General features: G+C 46.5%; 1 protein-coding gene across 1 annotated transcript in view; it reads right to left on the bottom strand.

The window, feature by feature from the left end:
* Positions 1-2111: 2111 nt before the first annotated feature.
* The window catches only part of LOC106568378 (roquin-2), a 23351-nt gene continuing 2962 nt past the window's right edge, over positions 2112-22500 (bottom strand). Inside the window, exons 2-9 of the mRNA XM_082960531.1 lie at positions 18741-19063; positions 18072-18189; positions 14297-14530; positions 12302-12477; positions 6962-7162; positions 3410-3542; positions 2679-2800; positions 2112-2228 (exon numbers count right to left, since the gene is read on the bottom strand). Of these exons, the coding sequence (XP_082816657.1) occupies positions 2112-2228; positions 2679-2800; positions 3410-3542; positions 6962-7162; positions 12302-12477; positions 14297-14530; positions 18072-18189; positions 18741-18971 (1332 nt within the window). The 5' untranslated portion in view covers positions 18972-19063. The remainder of the gene's footprint in view (positions 2229-2678; positions 2801-3409; positions 3543-6961; positions 7163-12301; positions 12478-14296; positions 14531-18071; positions 18190-18740; positions 19064-22500) is intronic.

The following is a 22500-nucleotide window of genomic DNA, read 5'->3' as shown; positions in this document are numbered from 1 at the left end:
GAGAGGGTAGAGAGATGGAGAGGTTGGAGAGATGGAGAGGGTAGAGAGGTGGAGAGGGTGGAGAGATGGAGAGGGTAGAGAGATGGAGAGGTGGAGAGGGTGGAGAGATGGAGAGGGTAGAGAGATGGAGAGGGTAGAGAGATGGAGAGGTGGAGAGGGTAGAGAGATGGAGAGGGTAGAGAGATGGAGAGGGTGGAGAGATGGAGAGGGTGGAGAGATGGAGAGGGTAGAGAGATGGAGAGGGTGGAGAGATGGAGAGGGTAGAGAGATGGAGAGGGTAGAGAGATGGAGAGGTGGAGAGGGTGGAGAGATGGAGAGGGTAGAGAGATGGAGAGGGTAGAGAGATGGAGAGGGTGGAGAGATGGAGAGGGTGGAGAGATGGAGAGGGTGGAGAGATGGAGAGGGTGGAGAGATGGAGAGGGTAGAGAGATGGAGAGGGTAGAGAGATGGAGAGGGTGGAGAGATGGAGAGGGTGGAGAGATGGAGAGGGTGGAGAGATGGAGAGGGTAGAGAGATGGAGAGGGTAGAGAGATGGAGAGGGTGGAGAGATGGAGAGGGTGGAGAGATGGAGAGGGTGGAGAGATGGAGAGGGTAGAGAGATGGAGAGGGTGGAGAGATGGAGAGGGTGGAGAGATGGAGAGGGTAGAGAGATGGAGAGGGTGGAGAGATGGAGAGGGTGGAGAGATGGAGAGGGTAGAGAGATGGAGAGGTGGAGAGGGTAGAGAGATGGAGAGGTTGGAGAGATGGAGAGGGTAGAGAGGTGGAGAGGGTGGAGAGATGGAGAGGGTAGAGAGATGGAGAGGTGGAGAGGGTGGAGAGATGGAGAGGGTAGAGAGATGGAGAGGGTAGAGAGATGGAGAGGTGGAGAGGGTAGAGAGATGGAGAGGGTAGAGAGATGGAGAGGTGGAGAGGGTGGAGAGATGGAGAGGGTGGAGAGATGGAGAGGGTGGAGAGATGGAGAGGGTAGAGAGATGGAGAGGGTAGAGAGATGGAGAGGGTGGAGAGATGGAGAGGGTGGAGAGATGGAGAGGGTGGAGAGATGGAGAGGGTAGAGAGATGGAGAGGGTGGAGAGATGGAGAGGGTGGAGAGATGGAGAGGGTGGAGAGATGGAGAGGTGGAGAGGGTGGAGAGATGGAGAGGGTGGAGAGATGGAGAGATGGAGAGGGTAGAGAGATGGAGAGGTGGAGAGGGTGGAGAGATGGAGAGGGTGGAGAGATGGAGAGGGTGGAGAGATGGAGAGGGTAGAGAGATGGAGAGGGTAGAGAGATGGAGAGGGTAGAGAGATGGAGAGGGTGGAGAGATGGAGAGGGTGGAGAGATGGAGAGGGTGGAGAGATGGAGAGGGTAGAGAGATGGAGAGGGTAGAGAGATGGAGAGGGTGGAGAGATGGAGAGGGTGGAGAGATGGAGAGGGTGGAGAGATGGAGAGGGTAGAGAGATGGAGAGGGTGGAGAGATGGAGAGGGTGGAGAGATGGAGAGGGTGGAGAGATGGAGAGGGTAGAGAGATGGAGAGGGTAGAGAGATGGAGAGGGTAGAGAGATGGAGAGGGTAGAGAGATGGAGAGATGGAGAGGGTAGAGAGATGGAGAGGGTAGAGAGATGGAGAGGGTGGAGAGATGGAGAGGGTAGAGAGATGGAGAGGGTAGAGAGATGGAGAGGGTAGAGAGATGGAGAGGGTAGAGAGATGGAGAGGGTGGAGAGATGGAGAGGGTGGAGAGATGGAGAGGGTGGAGAGATGGAGAGGGTAGAGAGATGGAGAGGGTAGAGAGATGGAGAGGGTAGAGAGATGGAGAGGGTGGAGAGATGGAGAGGGTAGAGAGATGGAGAGGGTGGAGAGATGGAGAGGTGGAGAGGGTAGAGAGATGGAGAGGGTAGAGAGATGGAGAGGGTGGAGAGATGGAGAGGGTAGAGAGATGGAGAGGGTAGAGAGATGGAGAGGGTGGAGAGATGGAGAGGTGGAGAGGGTAGAGAGATGGAGAGGGTAGAGAGATGGAGAGGGTAGAGAGATGGAGAGGGTGGAGAGAGAGAGACAGAGATAATTAGAAGGGTAGGTCCGTTTAAGGTTTTGTTCACATAAAAGCTTTGATAAAAACTGGTCTGTGGTGTTCTCCCTCACTTCTCTAGCTCGTCCTGTGTGTGTGCGAAGGTGCAGTTGGATCCTCGGGGACAGCCGCCCTGCTGCCGGAGGTCTCGACAGATACTGGTCTTATATTTGCTGTTGGGCTGCGGCTGCATGGGAAGGAGACAGACAGAACAATGTTACTGACAATAGAAAACCACTGTGCTTGATGAAGGACATATAAATGTCTCTCACATTGTCTCTGTTGTACATTTAACAGCTGTATTACGTTTGTACGTGTGTATGTGCGTGTGTGATTTTGCGTGCATGTGTGCATGCATGTGTGTGTGTGTGCATGTGTGTTTGTACGCATGTGCTTCTGTGTGTGTGTGTGTGTGTGTGTGTGTGCGTACATTAGCATGCGTTTGTTTGTATGTATGTGTGTGTGTGTGTGTGTGTGTGTGTGTGTGTGTGTGTGTGTGTGTGTGTGTGTGTGTGTGTGTGTGTGTGTGTGTGTGTGTGTGCATACGTGTGTGTGCGTATGTGTGTGTGTGTGTGTGTGTGTGTGTGTGTGTGTGTGTGTGTGTGTGTGTGTGTGTGTGTTATGTCCGGTTCTGTACCTGTGCTGTCTCATGGCTCTTCTTACTGAAGTTGTGTATAAACTCCACCAGATCATGAACCACCACCTTCACCGCCAGCATCACACTCTCCAGCTCCTCCCACCACGGAGGCGCCGCTGCATCTACCCACACCAAAACACACGTCCCATATCAACATCCCTGTCTCCTTGTTTCTAAACAATATCATAGTGTCTGCAGCTTCTAAACAAACCCGCAAAACCCACAAAGATATACCACAGATACCTACACCTGTCTCACAGGCCCGGTCTGTCCACCTGTCTCACAGGCCCGGTCTGTCCACCTGTCTCACAGGCCCGGTCTGTCCACCTGTCTCACAGGCCCGGTCTGTCCATTTCTTTACAAGTCTAGTGAGTCACAGTGCAGGCAGTTTCACCCACTAACATGAAACAATGGTGCATTATCATGTTACCTCTTCTGTTCAGTACTATAACTGGTGATGATCTAAACTAGGGCTTCCCAAACTCGGTCCTGCCCTCCCCCCAGTACACCTTTTGGTTTTTGCCCTAAAACTATACAGCTGATTCAAATAACCAACTCATCATCAAGCTTTGGTTATTTGAATCAGTTGTGTAGTGCTAGAGCAAAAAATCAAAACGTGCAGCCAGAGTTTGGGAAACCCTGGTCTGAACCTCAAGGGAGTTGCATGGGGAAGCTGCTGGGTTCGCCAGTCCCTGAGCTGAAAGGTGTGGGTTGATCTGTACTGTGTCTACCTGGGTTGTGGTCGATGTTGGCCAGTAGTTCCAGGTGTGGTCTGAGGCTGTTCAGATTGGCTGGGTCTCCTGTTCTCTGTAGAACTATCGTCAGCTCCTGGACACTCTTTGCAAAGGACTCTGGGGACTGGAGCTGTGGGAGTGACCATCATCCAATAGAGTTAGTGAAGAAACACCTAACAACTCAATGAAGTGCAATTTAATATGGTTGTACTGAGTTTACACCATCGGTATTCAATCAGGGGTCAGCGGAGGTACTGCAGGGGAAAATATTTTTTAAAGATTAAAATAAAAGTTGAGAAATGCTTTTATGAATATCTCTAGCAACAACAGAATAAACTAATTTTGAATGACATACCTACAGTAGGAAAAGAGGAGAATATCTTATTTCTGATGATGCCAACTTTATTTCTCAACTACTAATATTGAGCAAATTACACTCACTGGAGTCAGTTACACTCACTGGAGTCAATTATACTCACTGGAGTCAATTATACTCACTGGAGTCAGTTACACTCACTGGAGTCAATTATACTCACTGGAGTCAATTATACTCACTGGAGTCAATTATACTCACTGGAGTCAATTACACTCACTGGAGTCAATTATACTCACTGGAGTCAATTACACTCACTGGAGTCAATTACACTCACTGGAGTCAATTACACTCACTGGAGTCAGTTACACTCACTGGAGTCAATTATACTCACTGGAGTCAATTATACTCACTGGAGTCAATTACACTCACTGGAGTCAATTATACTCACTGGAGTCAATTACACTCACTGGAGTCAATTACACTCACTGGAGTCAATTACACTCACTGGAGTCAGTTACACTCACTGGAGTCAATTATACTCACTGGAGTCAATTATACTCACTGGAGTCAATTACACTCACTGGAGTCAATTACACTCACTGGAGTCAATTACACTCACTGGAGTAACTGACATGTGCTCTTTTAAAGTCTCTGCTAATAGGCTACCAGTCAGTAGGCTACCAGTCAGTAGGCTACCAGTCAATAGGTTACCAGTCAGTAAGCTACCAGTCAGTAGGCTACCAGTCAATAAACTACCAGTCAATAGGCTACCAGTCAGTAGGCTACCAGTCAATAGGCTACCAGTCAATAAACTACCAGTCAATAGGCTACCAGTCAGTAGGCTACCAGTCAATAGGCTACCAGTCAATAGGCTACCAGTCAATAGGCTACCAGTCAGTAGGCTACCAGTCAATAAACTACCAGTCAATAGGCTACCAGTCAGTAGGCTACCAGTCAATAGGCTACCAGTCAATAGGCTACTAGTCAATAGGCTACCAGTCAATAGGCTACTAGTCAATAGGCTACCAGTCAGTAGGCTACCAGTCAATAAGCTACCAGTCAATAGGCTACTAGTCAATAGGCTACCAGTCAATAGGCTACTAGTCAATAGGCTACCAGTCAATAAGCTACCAGTCAATAAACTACCAGTCAATAGGCTACCAGTCAGTAGGCTACCAGTCAATAGGCTACCAGTCAATAGGCTACCAGTCAATAAGCTACCAGTCAATAGGCTACCAGTCAATAAGCTACCAGTCAATAGGCCTCCAGTCAATAAGCTACCAGTCAATAGGCTACCAGTCAATAGGCTACCAGTCAATAGGCTACCAGTCGATAGGCTACCAGTCAATAAGCTACCAGTCAATAGGCTACCAGTCAATAGGCTACCAGTCAGTAGGGCTACCAGTCAATAGGCTACCAGTCAATAAGCTACCAGTCAATAGGCTACCAGTCAATAAGCTACCAGTCAATAGGCTACCAGTCAATAAGCTACCAGTCAATAGGCTACCAGTCAATAGGCTACCAGTCAATAAGCTACCAGTCAATAGGCTACCAGTCAATAAGCTACCAGTCAATAGGCTACCAGTCAATAAGCTACCAGTCAATAGGCCTCCAGTCAATAAGCTACCAGTCAATAGGCTACCAGTCAATAGGCTACCAGTCAATAGGCTACCAGTCGATAGGCTACCAGTCAATAAGCTACCAGTCAATAGGCTACCATTCAATAGGCTACCAGTCAGTAGGCTACCAGTCAGTAGGCTACCAGTCAATAGCCAGTCAATAAGCTACCAGTCAATAGGCTACCAGTAAATAGGCTACTAGTCAATAGGCTACCAGTCAGTAGGCTACCAGTCAATAAGTTACCAGTCAATAGGCTACCAGTCAATAAGCTACCAGTCAATAAGCTACCAGTCAATAGGCTACCAGTCAATAAGCTACCAGTCAGTAGGCTACCAGTCAATAGGCTACCAGTCAATAGGCTACCAGTCAATAGCCAGTCAATAGGCTACCAGTCAATAGCCAGTTAACTAAGCTATCAGTCAATAGGCTACCAGTCAATAGGCTACCAGTCAATAGCCAGTCAATAAGCTACCAGTCAATAAGCTACCAGTCAATAGGCTACCAGTCAATAGGCTACCAGTCAGTAGGCTACCAGTCAATAGGCTACCAGTCAATAGCCAGTCAATAAGCTACCAGTCAATAGGCTACCAGTCAATAGGCTACCAGTCAATAGCCAGTCAATAAGCTACCAGTCAATAAGCTACCAGTCAATAGCCAGTCAATAAGCTACCAGTCAATAGGCTACCAGTCAATAGGCTACCAGTCAGTAGGCTACTAGTCAATAAGCTACCAGTCAATAGGCTACCAGTCAATAGGCTACCAGTCAATAAGCTACCAGTCAATAAGCTACCAGTCAATAAGCTACCAGTCAATAGGCTACCAGTCAATAGCCAGTCAATAAGCTACCAGTCAATAGGCTACCAGTCAATACCCAGTCAATAAGCTACCAGTCAATAAGCTACCAGTCAATAGCCAGTCAATAAGCTACCAGTCAATAGGCTACCAGTCAATAAGCTACCAGTCAATAGGCTACCAGTCAATAAGCTACCAGTCAATAAGCTACCAGTCAATAGGCTACCAGTCAATAAGCTACCAGTCAATGGGCTACCAGTCAATGGGCTACCAGTCAATAGAGTTTACATTTCCTCTTCCAATTATAATGTGGGGAGGTCAAAATAATGAAAAACTATCTGTTAAATGTTTTCATTTTAAAACGTTGATAACTTCTCCTTAACCATCATCATTCACCTGATGACAAGACAAGACGTGATTTTTTGTTGTTGTTGTTGCTAACGTATGGTGGGGATCCCTAGGTCACCGGTTTGCCTGGGACGTGGTCCCTGCTGGGACGTGGTCCCTGGAACGTGGTCCCTGGAACGTGGTCCCTGCTGGGACGTGGTCCCTGGGACGTGGTCCCTGACATGGTCCCTGCTGGGACGTGGTCCCTGGTAAACCGGTGTCACTACAGCCCCTGGTTCGATTCCAGGCTGTATCACAACCGGCTGTGATTGGGAGTCCCATAGGGCGGCGCACAATTGGCCCAGTGTTGTCCAGGTTAGGGTTTGGCCGAGGTAGGCCGTCATTGTAAATAAGAATTTGTTCTTAACTGACTTGCCTTAAATAAAGGTTACATAAATAAAAGTAATAGAGTGGTGGGGAGGCAGACAGTAAACCTTATCGATGATAGACTGCATGTGTGACTTGTGGATGAGGTCTCCATAGAGCAGAGAGGACCACTGTTCAGGGGAGATACGGAGCCCCGCCTCCATGGCGATGTGTACGATCTGGGCGTCGTGCTCGCGACGCAGCGCCTCGTACGCACGGAACTCCTCCTTTAGCTGCATCAGCGACGAGTCCTCGTCACGCTTGGTCACCTGGGAGGGAGGGAGGGAGGGAGGGAGGGAGGGAGGGAGGGAGGGAGGGAGGGGAGGGAGGTGGGGGGTGCGAGGGAAGGAGAGGAGGATGTAACCCAGTGATCTACAGTAACCCAGTGATCTACAGTAACCCAGTGATCTACAGTAACCCAGTGACCTACAGTGACCCAGTGACCTACAGTAACCCAGTGACCTACAGTAACGCGGTGACCTACAGTAACCCAGTGATCTACAGTAACCCTGTGACCTACAGTAACCCAGTGATCTACAGTAACCCAGTGACCTACAGTAACCCTGTGACCTACAGTAACCCAGTGACCTATAGTAACCCAGTGACCTACAGTAACCCTGTGACCTACAGTAACGCGGTGACCTACAGTAACCCTGTGACCTACAGTAACCCAGTGACCTACAGTAACGCGGTGACCTACAGTAACCCAGTGATCTACAGTAACCCTGTGACCTACAGTAACCCAGTGATCTACAGTAACCCAGTGACCTACAGTAACCCTGTGACCTACAGTAACCCAGTGACCTATAGTAACCCAGTGACCTACAGTAACCCTGTGACCTACAGTAACGCGGTGACCTACAGTAACCCTGTGACCTACAGTAACCCAGTGATCTACAGTAACCCAGTGATCTACACTAACCCAGTGACCTACAGTAACCCAGTGACCTACAGTAACCCTGTGACCTACAGTAACCCAGTGATCTACAGTAACCCAGTGACCTACAGTAACCCAATGACCTACAGTAACCCTGTGACCTACAGTAACGCGGTGACCTACAGTAACCCAGTGATCTACAGTAACCCAGTGACCTACAGTAACCCTGTGACCTACAGTAACCCAGTGACCTACAGTAACCCTGTGACCTACAGTAACGCGGTGACCTACAGTAACCCAGTGATCTACAGTAACCCAGTGATCTACAGTAACCCAGTGACCTACAGTAACCCAGTGATCTACAGTAACCCAGTGACCTACAGTAAACCAGTGACCTACAGTAACCCTGTGACCTACAGTAACCCAGTGACCTACAGTAACCCAGTGACCTACAGTAACCCTGTGACCTACAGTAACGCAGTGACCTACAGTAACCCAGTGATCTACAGTAACCCAGTGACCTACAGTAACCCTGTGACCTACAGTAACCCTGTGACCTACAGTAACGCTGTGACCTACAGTAACCCAGTGACCTACAGTAACCCAGTGATCTACAGTAACCCAGTGATCTACAGTAACCCAGTGATCTACAGTAACCCAGTGACCTACAGTGACCCAGTGACCTACAGTAACCCAGTGACCTACAGTAACGCGGTGACCTACAGTAACCCAGTGATCTACAGTAACCCTGTGCCCTACAGTAACCCAGTGATCTACAGTAACCCAGTGACCTACAATAACCCTGTGACCTACAGTAACCCAGTGACCTATAGTAACCCAGTGACCTACAGTAACCCTGTGACCTACAGTAACGCGGTGACCTACAGTAACCCTGTGACCTACAGTAACCCAGTGATCTACAGTAACCCAGTGATCTACAGTAACCCAGTGACCTACAGTAACCCAGTGATCTACAGTAACCCAGTGACCTACAGTAACCCAGTGATCTACAGTAACCCAGTGACCTACAGTAACGCGGTGACCTACAGTAACCCTGTGATCTACAGTAACCCAGTGACCTACAGTAACCCAGTGACCTATAGTAACCCGGTAATCTACAGTAACCCAGTGACCTACAGTAACCCAGTGACCTACAGTAACCCTGTGACCTACAGTAACGCGGTGACCTACAGTAACCCAGTGATCTACAGTAACCCAGTGACCTACAGTAACGCGGTGACCTACAGTAACCCAGTGATCTACAGTAACCCTGTGACCTACAGTAACCCAGTGATCTACAGTAACCCAGTGACCTACAGTAACCCTGTGACCTACAGTAACCCAGTGACCTATAGTAACCCAGTGACCTACAGTAACCCTGTGACCTACAGTAACGCGGTGACCTACAGTAACCCTGTGACCTACAGTAACCCAGTGATCTACAGTAACCCAGTGATCTACACTAACCCAGTGACCTACAGTAACCCAGTGACCTACAGTAACCCTGTGACCTACAGTAACCCAGTGATCTACAGTAACCCAGTGACCTACAGTAACCCAATGACCTACAGTAACCCTGTGACCTACAGTAACGCGGTGACCTACAGTAACCCAGTGATCTACAGTAACCCAGTGACCTACAGTAACCCTGTGACCTACAGTAACCCAGTGACCTACAGTAACCCTGTGACCTACAGTAACGCGGTGACCTACAGTAACCCAGTGATCTACAGTAACCCAGTGATCTACAGTAACCCAGTGACCTACAGTAACCCAGTGATCTACAGTAACCCAGTGACCTACAGTAAACCAGTGACCTACAGTAACCCTGTGACCTACAGTAACCCAGTGACCTACAGTAACCCAGTGACCTACAGTAACCCTGTGACCTACAGTAACGCAGTGACCTACAGTAACCCAGTGATCTACAGTAACCCAGTGACCTACAGTAACCCTGTGACCTACAGTAACCCTGTGACCTACAGTAACGCTGTGACCTACAGTAACCCAGTGACCTACAGTAACCCAGTGATCTACAGTAACCCAGTGATCTACAGTAACCCAGTGATCTACAGTAACCCAGTGACCTACAGTGACCCAGTGACCTACAGTAACCCAGTGACCTACAGTAACGCGGTGACCTACAGTAACCCAGTGATCTACAGTAACCCTGTGCCCTACAGTAACCCAGTGATCTACAGTAACCCAGTGACCTACAATAACCCTGTGACCTACAGTAACCCAGTGACCTATAGTAACCCAGTGACCTACAGTAACCCTGTGACCTACAGTAACGCGGTGACCTACAGTAACCCTGTGACCTACAGTAACCCAGTGATCTACAGTAACCCAGTGACCTACAGTAACCCAGTGACCTACAGTAACCCAGTGATCTACAGTAACCCAGTGACCTACAGTAACCCAGTGATCTACAGTAACCCAGTGACCTACAGTAACGCGGTGACCTACAGTAACCCTGTGATCTACAGTAACCCAGTGACCTACAGTAACCCAGTGACCTATAGTAACCCGGTAATCTACAGTAACCCAGTGACCTACAGTAACCCAGTGACCTACAGTAACCCTGTGACCTACAGTAACGCGGTGACCTACAGTAACCCAGTGATCTACAGTAACCCAGTGACCTACAGTAACCCTGTGACCTACAGTAACCCAGTGATCTACAGTAACCCTGTGACCTACAGTAACCCAGTGATCTACAGTAACCCAGTGACCTACAGTAACGCGGTGACCTACAGTAACCCTGTGACCTACAGTAACCCTGTGACCTACAGTAACCCTGTGACCTACAGTAACGTGGTAACCTACAGTAACCCAGTGATCTACAGTAACCCAGTGATCTACAGTAACGCGGTGACCTACAGTAACCCAGTGATCTACAGTAACCCAGTGACCTACAGTAACCCAGTGACCTACAGTAACCCAGTGATCTACAGTAACCCAGTGACCTACAGTAACCCAGTGATCTACAGTAACCCAGTGACCTACAGTAACCCAGTGACCTACAGTAACCCGGTAATCTACAGTAACCCAGTGACCTACAGTAACCCAGTGACCTACAGTAACCCAGTGACCTACAGTAACCCGGTAAACAGAATCGCATCACTCTCATATGACTGAAAGATATTTGTGTTTTAATGCCTTGTGTCCTCAGACTCAAAACTCAAAACTCAGATCAGGTGTGAGAAACAGAGTTCTCCCACTCAGAATCTGCCCTATGAGTAAACATCGTAAGACACCAGGCCAGTCCCTCTGTGACTGTCCCTCTGTGACTGTGACTCTGTGACTGTCCCTCTGTGACTGTGACTCTGTGACCGACTGGGCAACTGGGGAAAATACAGAACAGCGTTTCACCCTGGGTAAATGGTTGGCATTGCAGTCCTGCCAACCATGCTTACAGGCTGGAGGACTCTGAATCAACAACAAGGCTATCTCTCACATGCACACATGAACACGCACGCACGTATGCACGCACACACAAACACACACACTTCACCACTAGCAGTTTCTATCACTGGGAGTTTTCAGAGGAGTGAGCAGAGAGAGGACCAGTTTCTATCACTGGGAGTTTTCAGAGGAGTGAGCAGAGAGAGGACCAGTTTCTATCACTGGGAGTTTTCAGAGGAGTGAGCAGAGAGAGGACCAGTTTCTATCACTGGGAGTTTTCAGAGGAGTGAGCAGAGAGAGGACCAGTTTCTATCACTGGGAGTTTTCAGAGGAGTGAGCAGAGAGAGGACCAGTTTCTATCACTGGGAGTTTTCAGAGGAGTGAGCAGAGAGAGGACCATTTTGAGTCGTTTCATGTGGAACATGGTTCCAATGACAGCTACTGTAATGTGTCATAATTGGCAATATAAATCTAAACTAGAGATGTGAATTTGACATCTCCCAGAGAGATTCAGGAACACATGGTAAGTGACAAGCGGAACCTTTCTCCACTGCTGGGCATGATGAGTGCCAGAGACAGAAGCTGGCACCTCTTCAGAGTGCGTCAATAATCATGACTGGTGGTACGGTACAGCATGGTGCCTAGTGATGTCGCTGGCACTTTCAAAAAGACTTTTGTAGAGCTTTGATAAAACCATACTTTCTATCATTATTACTTTAAACCACGACGGCCTGTACGCTACAAGGTTATGGAGACCGTTATCGACGTCAGTGATGTGTATGAGTTAGTGTGTGTGTGTGTGTGTGTGTGTGTGTGTGTGTGTGTGTGTGTGTGTGTGTGTGTGTGTGTGTGTGTGTGTGTGTGTGTGTGTGTGTGTGTGTGTGTGTGTGTGTGTGTGTGTGTGTGTGTGTGTGTGTGTGTATGCATGTGCATGTGTACTTGCGCGTATGTGTGTGTATTTGCATGCCTACGTGCATCATAAGTGCAGTTGGGCGCATACAATACAATATACAATATACAATATACAATATACAATACAATATACAATCTACAATACAATATACAATACAATATGCAATACAATATACAACACAATATACCAATACAGTAGAACAGGTCTCACCTTAAAGCAGGAGGCCCTGTAGAGTAGCTGGACCACATGTCCTATGGAGGTCTTGGAGGCCTGAGGGAACCGAGCCTCCAGCTTCTGAACCACAAAAAGGACCAGAACTTTCCTGGACAGAGCTGAGCCGTCCTCTAGCGCCAACAGCACCAGCTTCAGAGCATCCTCCTGCGTGGCTGTATCAGATGACACACACAACTGTCATCATGTAGCTACAGTACATACTGCATAGTACTTATGAAGTACTGCTAGTACATATCAGTGGCCTTATGTTCCAAAGGGGATGAAGAGGATTAATTAAGGAATTATTTAAGTACTAGTACATACTGCATAGTACTTATGAAGTACTGCTAGTACATATCAGTGGCCTTATGTTCCAAAGGGGATGAAGAGGATTAATTAAGGAATTATTTAAGTACTAGTACATACTGCATAGTACTTATGAAGTACTGCTAGTACATATCAGTGGCCTTATGTTCCAAAGGGGATGAAGAGGATTAATTAAGGAATTATTTAAGTACTAGTACATACTGCATAGTACTTATGAAGTACTACTGTGAAATGCTTACTTACAAGCCCGTTTAATCAACAATGCAGTTTTGAGAAAATAAAGTAAAGAAAATATTTACTAAGTAAACTAAAGTAAAAAATAAACTAAAAAGTAACACAATAAAATAACATTAACAAGGCTGTATACAGGGGGTATTATTGAATAATTGTTCTGCAGTCTTATGGCTTGGGGGTAGAAGCTGTTTAGGAACCTTTTGGACCTAGACTTGGCGCTCCGGTACAGCTTGCCGTGCGGTAGTAGAGAGAACAGTCTATGACTTGTGTGACTGGAGTCTTTGACAATTTTTTAGACCTTTCTCTGACACCGCCTAGTATAGCAGTTTCCATACCAGGCGGTGATGTAACGGGTTAGGATGCTCTCGATGGTGCAGCTGTAGAACATTTTGAGGATCTGGGGACCTATGCCAAATCTTTTCAGTCTCCTGAGGGGGAAAAGGTGATGTCATGCCCTCTTCACGACTGTCTTGGTGTGTTTGCACCATCATAGTTTGTTGGTGATGTGGACATCAAGGAACTTGAAACTCTCGACCTGCACCACTACAGCCCCGTCGATGTGAATGGGGGTGTGTTCGGACCTCCTTTTCCTGTAGTCCACGATCAGCTCCTTTGTCTTGCTAACGTTATAAGACACTGCCAGGTCTCTGACCTCCTCCCTATAGGCTGTCTCGTCTTTGTCAGTGATCAGGTCCTACCAACGTTGTGTCGTCAGCAAACTTAATGATTGTGTTGGAGTTGTGCGTGGCCATGCAGTCGTGGGTGAACAGGGAGTACAGTAGGGGACCAAGCACGCACACCTGAGGCGCCTCCTTGTTGAGAATCAGCGTGGTAGATGTGTTGTTGCCTACCCTTACCACCTGGGGGTGGCCGGTCAGGAAGTCCAGGATCCAGTTGCAGAGGGAGGTGTTTATGTAAATTGGAGTGGGTCTAGGGTTTCCGGGATGATGGTGTTGATGTGAGCCATGACCAGCCTTTCAAAGCTCTTCATGGCTACAGACGTGAGTGCTACAGGGTGGTAGTCATTTAAGGAGGTTATGCTTTGTGTTTTATGTTGTAAATGTGTCTGAAACTTTGTGTGGTGCTATTTTAGCCAGGTCTCTCTTGTAAAAGAGATTGTTCATCTCAATGAGGCTAACCTAATCAAATAAATAAATGACATAATACGTGTGAAGTACATATCTGACATTTCATCATATTTTTTTTTTACAGCAAGAGGGAATCCTATCACACTGTAGGAAATGATACAGTGTTGTACTGGTGTCCTCAGATCAGGTGTAATCCTCGCTCAGGATCTGCACTATGAGTTATCCTTATAAGACACCATAGTCCTGCAGCATCATATAACAGAGTAGAGAGGGAGGATAGGACACAGAGAGAAAAGCATGCTGAAGATGTGATTGACAGGTGTATCATCCAATCACCACTCACCAGGCCCCAGGAACTGGCATCCCCGTGCTCTGACGGCAGCCCACAGGTTAGCAGAGAGCTGCTGTGGGTTCTGGTGCTGCAGGATGAGCTCTGTGACGGTACGTTCCCCTAGCGACCTGCCAGCCCGCACCGCCCGCAACCGCCCCTCCTCCTCCACCAGCTGACAGTTGACGAGTGTCACCAGCTTCCTCTGCATGGGCCGACTGAGCACGCTCGGACTGAGGGTCACCACACCTGGATTGCGGAGAGGAAGGGGTCAAATGTCAGAAGACGGCGTCAGAAACATAAATACTGAAATACAAACGGACAGAAACATGAACAGAAACAGAGACACACGAACAGAAACACAGACAGACACACGAACAGAAACACAGACAGACACATGAACAGAAACACAGACAGACACACGAACAGAAATACAGACACATAAACAGAAACACAGACACATGAACAGAAACACAGACACATGAACAGAAACACAGACACACGAACAGAAACACAGACACATGAACAGAAACACAGACAGACACACGAACAGAAACACAGACACATGAACAGAAACACAGACAGACACACGAACAGAAACACAGACACATGAACAGAAACACAGACAGACACACGAACAGAAATACAGACACATGAACAGAAACACAGACACACGAACAGAAACACAGACACATGAACAGAAACACAGACAGACACACGAACAGAAATACAGACACATAAACAGAAACACAGACACACGAACAGAAACACAGACACATGAACAGAAACACAGACAGACACACAAACAGAAATACAGACACATAAACAGAAACACAGACACACGAACAGAAACACAGACACATGAACAGAAACACAGACAGACACACGAACAGAAACACAGACACACGAACAGAAACACAGACACACGAACAGAAACACAGACACATGAACAGAAATACAGACACACGAACAGAAACACAGACACATGAACAGAAACACAGACACATGAACAGAAACACAGACACACAAACAGAAACACAGACACACGAACAGAAACACAGACACACGAACAGAAACACAGACACACGAACAGAAACACAGACACACGAACAGAAACACAGACACACGAACAGAAATACAGACACATGAACAGAAACACAGACAGACACACGAACAGAAACACAGACACATGAACAGAAACACAGACACATGAACAGAAACACAGACACATGAACAGAAACACAGACACACAAACAGAAACACAGACACATGAACAGAAACACAGACACATGAACAGAAATACAGACAGACACACGAACAGAAATACAGACACACGAACAGAAACACAGACACATGAACAGAAACACAGACACATGAACAGAAATACAGACACACGAACAGAAACACATAAATATGAACAGAAATACAGACACATGAACAGAAACACAGACACATGAACAGAAACACAGACACATGAACAGAAACACAGACACATGAACAGAAACACAGACACACGAACAGAAACACAGACACATGAACAGAAACACAGACACATGAACAGAAACACAGACACACGAACAGAAACACAGACACATGAACAGAAACACAGACACATGAACAGAAACACAGACACATGAACAGAAACACAGACACACGAACAGAAACACAGACACATGAACAGAAACACAGACACATGAACAGAAACACAGACACACGAACAGAAACACAGACACATGAACAGAAACACAGACAGACACACGAACAGAAACACAGACACACGAACAGAAACACAGACACATGAACAGAAACACAGACACATGAACAGAAACACAGACACACGAACAGAAACACAGACACATGAACAGAAACACAGACACATGAACAGAAACACAGACACATGAACAGAAATACAGACAGACACATGAACAGAAACACAGACAGACACACGAACAGCAACACAGACATATGAACAGAAATACAGACAGACACACGAACAGAAATACAGACACATGAACAGAAACACAGACACATGAACAGAAACACAGACACACAAACAGAAACACAGACACACACTCACACACACTGACATACTAATACAGAGACAATTTCCCAAACTCTGTTATTGTTTACCAGAGCTAAAATGTAATCCTAGTCTAAAACAAAACTGTATTTATGTAGTGTGTTAGTGCTGCCTGCAGTAGAAACCCCTCTCATCCTCTAATAAATGTCCCATAACAGGACAAAGTGCTGACAAAAGTGTCTTAAAACCCTTTATTAGAGTGAGTCTATTAAAGACCAGGGATGGATGACCACTGTCCCCTCTCCAATTCTGTGATCACCACAAAAACAGTTGACAAAGCTGCCGAGGGATTGAACTGCATTCTCAGCTTTCCAGGTGAATTAACCCAATAAACGGAGCACTACTCCTCAGATATTGGCTTTTAAAAGCACTGATGGGAAAACAGGACTCGAGGTTTACTGCCCGTCACACAGCGTTTTATGGGTCCTGGGAGAAGGATTTTCCATCATCCACCATGCAATTATCAAATCAAAAATCGAATCAAATTGTATTTGTCACATGCACTGAATACAACAACCTTACCGTGAAATGCTGAATACAACAACCTTACCGTGAAATGCTGAATACAACAACCTTACCGTGAAATGCTGAATACAACAACCTTACCGTGAAATGCTGAATACAACAACCTTACCGTGAAATGCTGAATACAACAGGTGTCGACCTTACCGTGAAATGCTGAATACAACAGGTGTCGACCTTACCGTGAAATGCTGAATACAACAGGTGTCGACCTTACCGTGAAATGCTGAATACAACAACCTTACCGTGAAATGCTGAATACAACAGGTGTCGACCTTACCGTGAAATGCTGAATACAACAACCTTACCGTGAAATGCTGAATACAACAACCTTACTGTGAAATGCTGAATACAACAACCTTACCGTGAAATGCTGAATACAACAGGTGTCGACCTTACCGTGAAATGCTGAATACAACAGGTGTAGACCTTACCGTGAAATGTTTACTTACAAGCCCTTAACCAACAGTGTAGTTTAAGAAAATAAATAAACTAAAGTATTTGCTACAGATGATCTACTCTGCAATATACTGTTCATCTGAGAATGAGGTATAATGAAATATGCAATTTGAAATGACATGCAGGGTTAAGTCATGTTGTTAGTTTAACTTCTTCACATTTCCTAAATATACTTTTTTCTTGTCATCTAATTGAAGGATTCCTTTCAATTAAACAAATTTAACTCAAACTGCTTTCGACACAGCTCATTACATTTCCTATTGATGTAATGTGGGGTTTCAGGCTTTGTGTTGGTGTGGGGGGCCCAAGTTCCGTATGGCCTTACAGAGAGCATGGGCTTCCTGGTTCTAGCTGATTCTACATGCTCTGACGCAAACCTTCCCACCACATTAAGCTCAGACCCTGAGAATAACAGGAAATACTGTGTTTCTCTAACCTAACCTCAACTGCACACACTCACTCACACGCACACGCACACACACACACACACACACACACACACACACACACACACACACACACACACACACACACACACACACACACACACACACACACACACACACACACACACTGCTCTGACCTCAGTGTCCACTCAGAAGGGGAAAAAAAACACTGTGCTGAACACAGGGTCAGCAGCAGATAGCACCTCTCTGTCTGGAAACACACACACACACACACACACACACACACACAGATGCATTTATCACCAAATCTCTGTTCTGGTACCTTTTCCTCCACTGATGGGTTTGAGATAGAGAGCCAGCTCCTCCACACACACCCTGCACACCTCATAGTGCCCTACCTCCACAGCACTGTTCAGAGTTACAGCCTGGGACTCCACAACCTGGGAACACACAACATCATTATCATGACACTCATCATCACTATCATCATCATCATTATCATCATCGGTATCATCATTATCATCATCATTATCATCATCGGTATCATCATTATCATCATTATCGTCATCGGTGTCATCGTTATCATCATCGGTATCATCATTATCATCATTGGTATCATCATTATCATCATCGGTATCATCATTATCATCGTCATCATCATTATCATCATCATTATCGGTATCATCATCGGTATCCTCATTATCTTCGCAATCATCATCATTATCTTCACAATTATCATCATTATCGTCATCGTTATCGTTGTCATCACAATCATCACCATCATCAGTATCTTCACAATCATCATCAATATCTTCACAATCATTATAATTATCATCATCATCATCATCATCAGTATCATCACAATCATTATCATCACAATCATCATCATCATCAGTATCATCATTACCATCACAATCATTATCATCGTTAGCATAATTATCATCATCAGAAGAAGAAGAACAACAACAACAACAAGACATGCTGTGCCCACCTGAGCTCCCACCAGCTGTAGCAGGGCACTGTTGACTGGCAGGAGGTCGATGTCGGTGTTGATGGCTGTCTGGTCGAAGGGACAGGCCTTGCGGTGCAGCTTGTGCAGACAGGTCTTACACACGGTGTGCGAGCAGCCCAGACTGATGGGCTTGTGGCCGCTGCTGTCAAACTCGTTGTAGCAGATGGGGCAGGAGAGGAACTCTGTCCACTGAGCCGCCTGCACTGGCATCCTGCTGCCTGTCCTCCCTGCTGTCACCTCTGGAGGGCACTGTCTTGCTCAGGGGGATCGCATGCCGCCACACCCCGACAGCTCACTGACAACTGTTATAGAAGAAGAAAGAAAGTGGGTTAGAGTGCAGGTCAGTGGCAGACTGGTCATCGCCAGAGAGACCCTGCACTCCATTGGTTCTCCATTGAGCAAGCTTTTTAGTCCTGGACTAGGCTTTTCATTTGTGTCTGGGAAACTGTCGTGTTGAGTTTTAGTGGCGTTTTTTGTCTTTCATTGCCTTGCAAGTACAAAAAGGTGCCAACTGCTCAGGTACAATGCTCCATAAATCTGTCCCCTAGTGGCTATAGACGTTGTAGCTGTTTCACAATCACAATCTTGGAAAAGAAAGTAGAGCGGTGAGCGGCAATCTCTAAACGCTTTCTTTCTTTCCCTCAATCTCACTCTCTTCTAGACCTCTCTCATCCATTTCCCACTACCCTCTGTAACACAGGTGGTTTGCTGAACCACGTTCTCATGATGAGTAACCTTGTTTTGAGACCTGAAGACTTGTGTTAACTGCCTGGTCTAATGCGTAGGCTTTAGCTCAGCGGACCACGAAATTAGGGAACACCTGCACCACGAAATTAGATCAGTTGGTCACACACCCACAACCCCACCCATTCTGCTGCAGCTCCACCCTCTCTCTGATGCCTTCCCTGCCCTTCCATCATGCCTCCTCCTGGGCAAGCAGGTGGAGAGGCCTCCCTTGGCTGGCTAAAGACCATGGAGGTGCTCTACCATGGCATGATCCTATCAGTCTGATTTACACACTGACTGAGTACCAGGCCAGATTTACACCCATCTCTCTCTGTCTCTCTTGCTCTCTCTCTCTCTCTCTCTCTTTCTCTCTGTCTCTGTCTCTCTCTGTGCACTCCGCTACAGGGCAGAGGATTATAAATCCTCAGAGTGAAACCCAAGACAGCAACAGGATCAGTATGGGCACACAGAGAGAGACAGGGATTTAACCAGAATCTGTCTTTATATGGCAAACTCCTTTAAGCCCAGGAAGCAGCCATTTAACTTGCCATTAAGCAGCTTTTCAAGCTTAATAATGTCAAAATACGTTAGTTACTCACCAAATATGGAGTTTCGATTAGCAGCTATAGTCAATTACTGCTGTCACAGCCGGCGTGCACTTCCAAAAAAGGTCTAAATAAAAAGTTACATGCAACCGACAAAATGCCTCTACGGCAACATCCTTTGTATTGTAGATTTGTAGGCAGTAAGGTTAGTGCTGTCTGGGATCCTTGGGACGTGCCGAATAGACCTTTTTATTTTCAACCTTTTATGGAAGTACATACCGGCTGTGACGGCAGCAAATAATTGTTAACCTTGAAAAGCTAGTGAATGGCAAGTTGAATGGCTGCTTCATGGGTTTAAAGGAGATTCGCCATATCAACGTCTCCTGTAAAGCCAGATTCTGGTTCAGACAGAGATAGAGAGAATATGCTCATACAGTTGTAGACAAATGGATAAGGATCTGCAGACGATCTGGCCAATAAGCAAGTCTGTTCAAGGCTTTAGTTTAGGGGTTCTGTACAAAGCAGGAAAAGCACCCGGGAGCCACGACGGATATAACATTGCTGCATGCAACAGCTGCACCGACAGACCGGCAACTGCTGGGTGGAGCCAACTGCTCCGTCATCACCCCTCACCCAATGCATGGCATGAGGAAGTTGCATTAGGCAGGCCCAGAGGTGGCTCTACCAGGCTAGACCTGTACTATCTTACTGTAATGCTGAGTTCAGTTATGCAACAAAGGAACGCACTTACTGTTCACAATCAATCATTGTGCAGAGAGAGGGAGACACCATCACTGTGACCCCAAGGACAGGAAAGTGTGTGTGTGTGTGTGTGTGTGTGTGTGTGTGTGTGTGTGTGTGTGTGTGTGTGTGTGTGTGTGTGTGTGTGTGTGTGTGTGTGTGTGTGTGTGTGTGTGTGTGTGCGCGCACGTGCCTTTGCGTGTGCGTGCATGCACACTTGGCTGGCTGTGTCTATCATTAACTATGGTCCTGTGTGGCTCAGTTGGTAGAGCATGGTGTTTGCAACACCAGGGTTGTGGGTTCGATTCCCACAGGGGGCCAGTATGGAAAAAAACATGTATGAAATGTATGCATTCACTACTGTAAGTTCCTCTGGATAAGAGTGTCTGCTAAATGACTAAAATGTAAATATAAAATGCCATTATGTAGTAAAAACAACAATTAACTCAAATCATGAATCTCACCCAACTCGAAAATGAAACGTTGCATAAAGTATATGCATGCCTACAATTCTATCTACTAGCAGGTCAAGCTTTCCCCCCCACTAAATTACGTACAATCCAAGTGGCCCAGGGTGCGCGGTGTCCACATTGCCTCTCCCGCGTGGACAACTGTGCTGATCTTGCGCGTCTTGTTTCCGCGAGGGCTCAGTCACTGGCTCGCGGACTAAAGTGAAAACGCATGTAAAGGCTACCGGGGGAACGTTTTTGGAGAGCTGAAGTTAGATTTGGTGACGCGCCGAAACCTCTGGGCGGGGAAACCGCAAATACAATTTGAACCACAGTGAACGATTCAGTGTCTCGTTGAAACCACCTGTTCCTAACTGTAAGCTACAGCGACATATCCTGTTGTCCGGGGTGCCCCAGATCATTTAAAACATCTCCTCAGGAAGGATTAGGCGGCCGCCTAGGGTGGCAGATTGACGAGGGCGGCATTTTCTGAGATAAATTGACCAAGACGCACCTCGAACAACAACACATACAACCTCACATAATTCTGCCTAAAAACAATTACCATTTCTCTCAACCAGTGGCGTATGGACTTTTTAGGTGAGCGCTGGTGCCGCCCGTTGATAAGCAGTGCCCACTTTGTCAAAGGCAGGGGCGCAAAACATGTTGCTTGTCCATTCCCAGCGCGCCTCTCCATGGTGCTGTTGGAGAGACGCAACTGTGCAGCGCTCCACCATCGTTCCTTAAAAAAAAATGATCTAACATAAATCATGTAGCAGATATAGGATATGGTAGAAATAGTATGTGGCATTTTCTGTAGCCTACAGGCTGGAGATCAAATGTATGACAATGTATTGAGACACTTTTGACATCATAATGCAGGATTCTCCGATCAAATGACCTAACCTAAATAGCGCTCAATCAAATAAAAAACGTGCTATCATGTTAATTAACAACACATGCTAAAAACCGTACAGGTCAAAGTAACATGGACAATATGGAATGGACAATCACAGCTATTGTCCAGGAGTTTCATCCCATTATTATGATCAGTGGTTTCAAGTTTGTATAGTCCATTTTTGACATAGCTGATCATAGCGAAAAATAAAATACTTCTGCATTTCCCGCTGTGTAAACACATTGCAAATAGGTCGGCGATAACTCCTGATAGAGTTGGGTAGCTGATATTCAGAGTTTAAAATGGCCAAATTGATTAGTCACAGGAAAAAGGACTAATAAAGTCAATGCAATGGCCTGTTTTACAAAAAATGGGCCTAC

Source organism: Salmo salar, chromosome 13, assembly GCF_965601325.2.
Source record: "Salmo salar chromosome 13, fSalSal1, whole genome shotgun sequence".
In the NCBI taxonomy this organism is placed as follows: domain Eukaryota; kingdom Metazoa; phylum Chordata; class Actinopteri; order Salmoniformes; family Salmonidae; genus Salmo; species Salmo salar.
The sequence above is the reverse complement of the archived record's forward strand: the minus strand, read 5'-3'. Positions and strand labels throughout refer to the sequence as shown.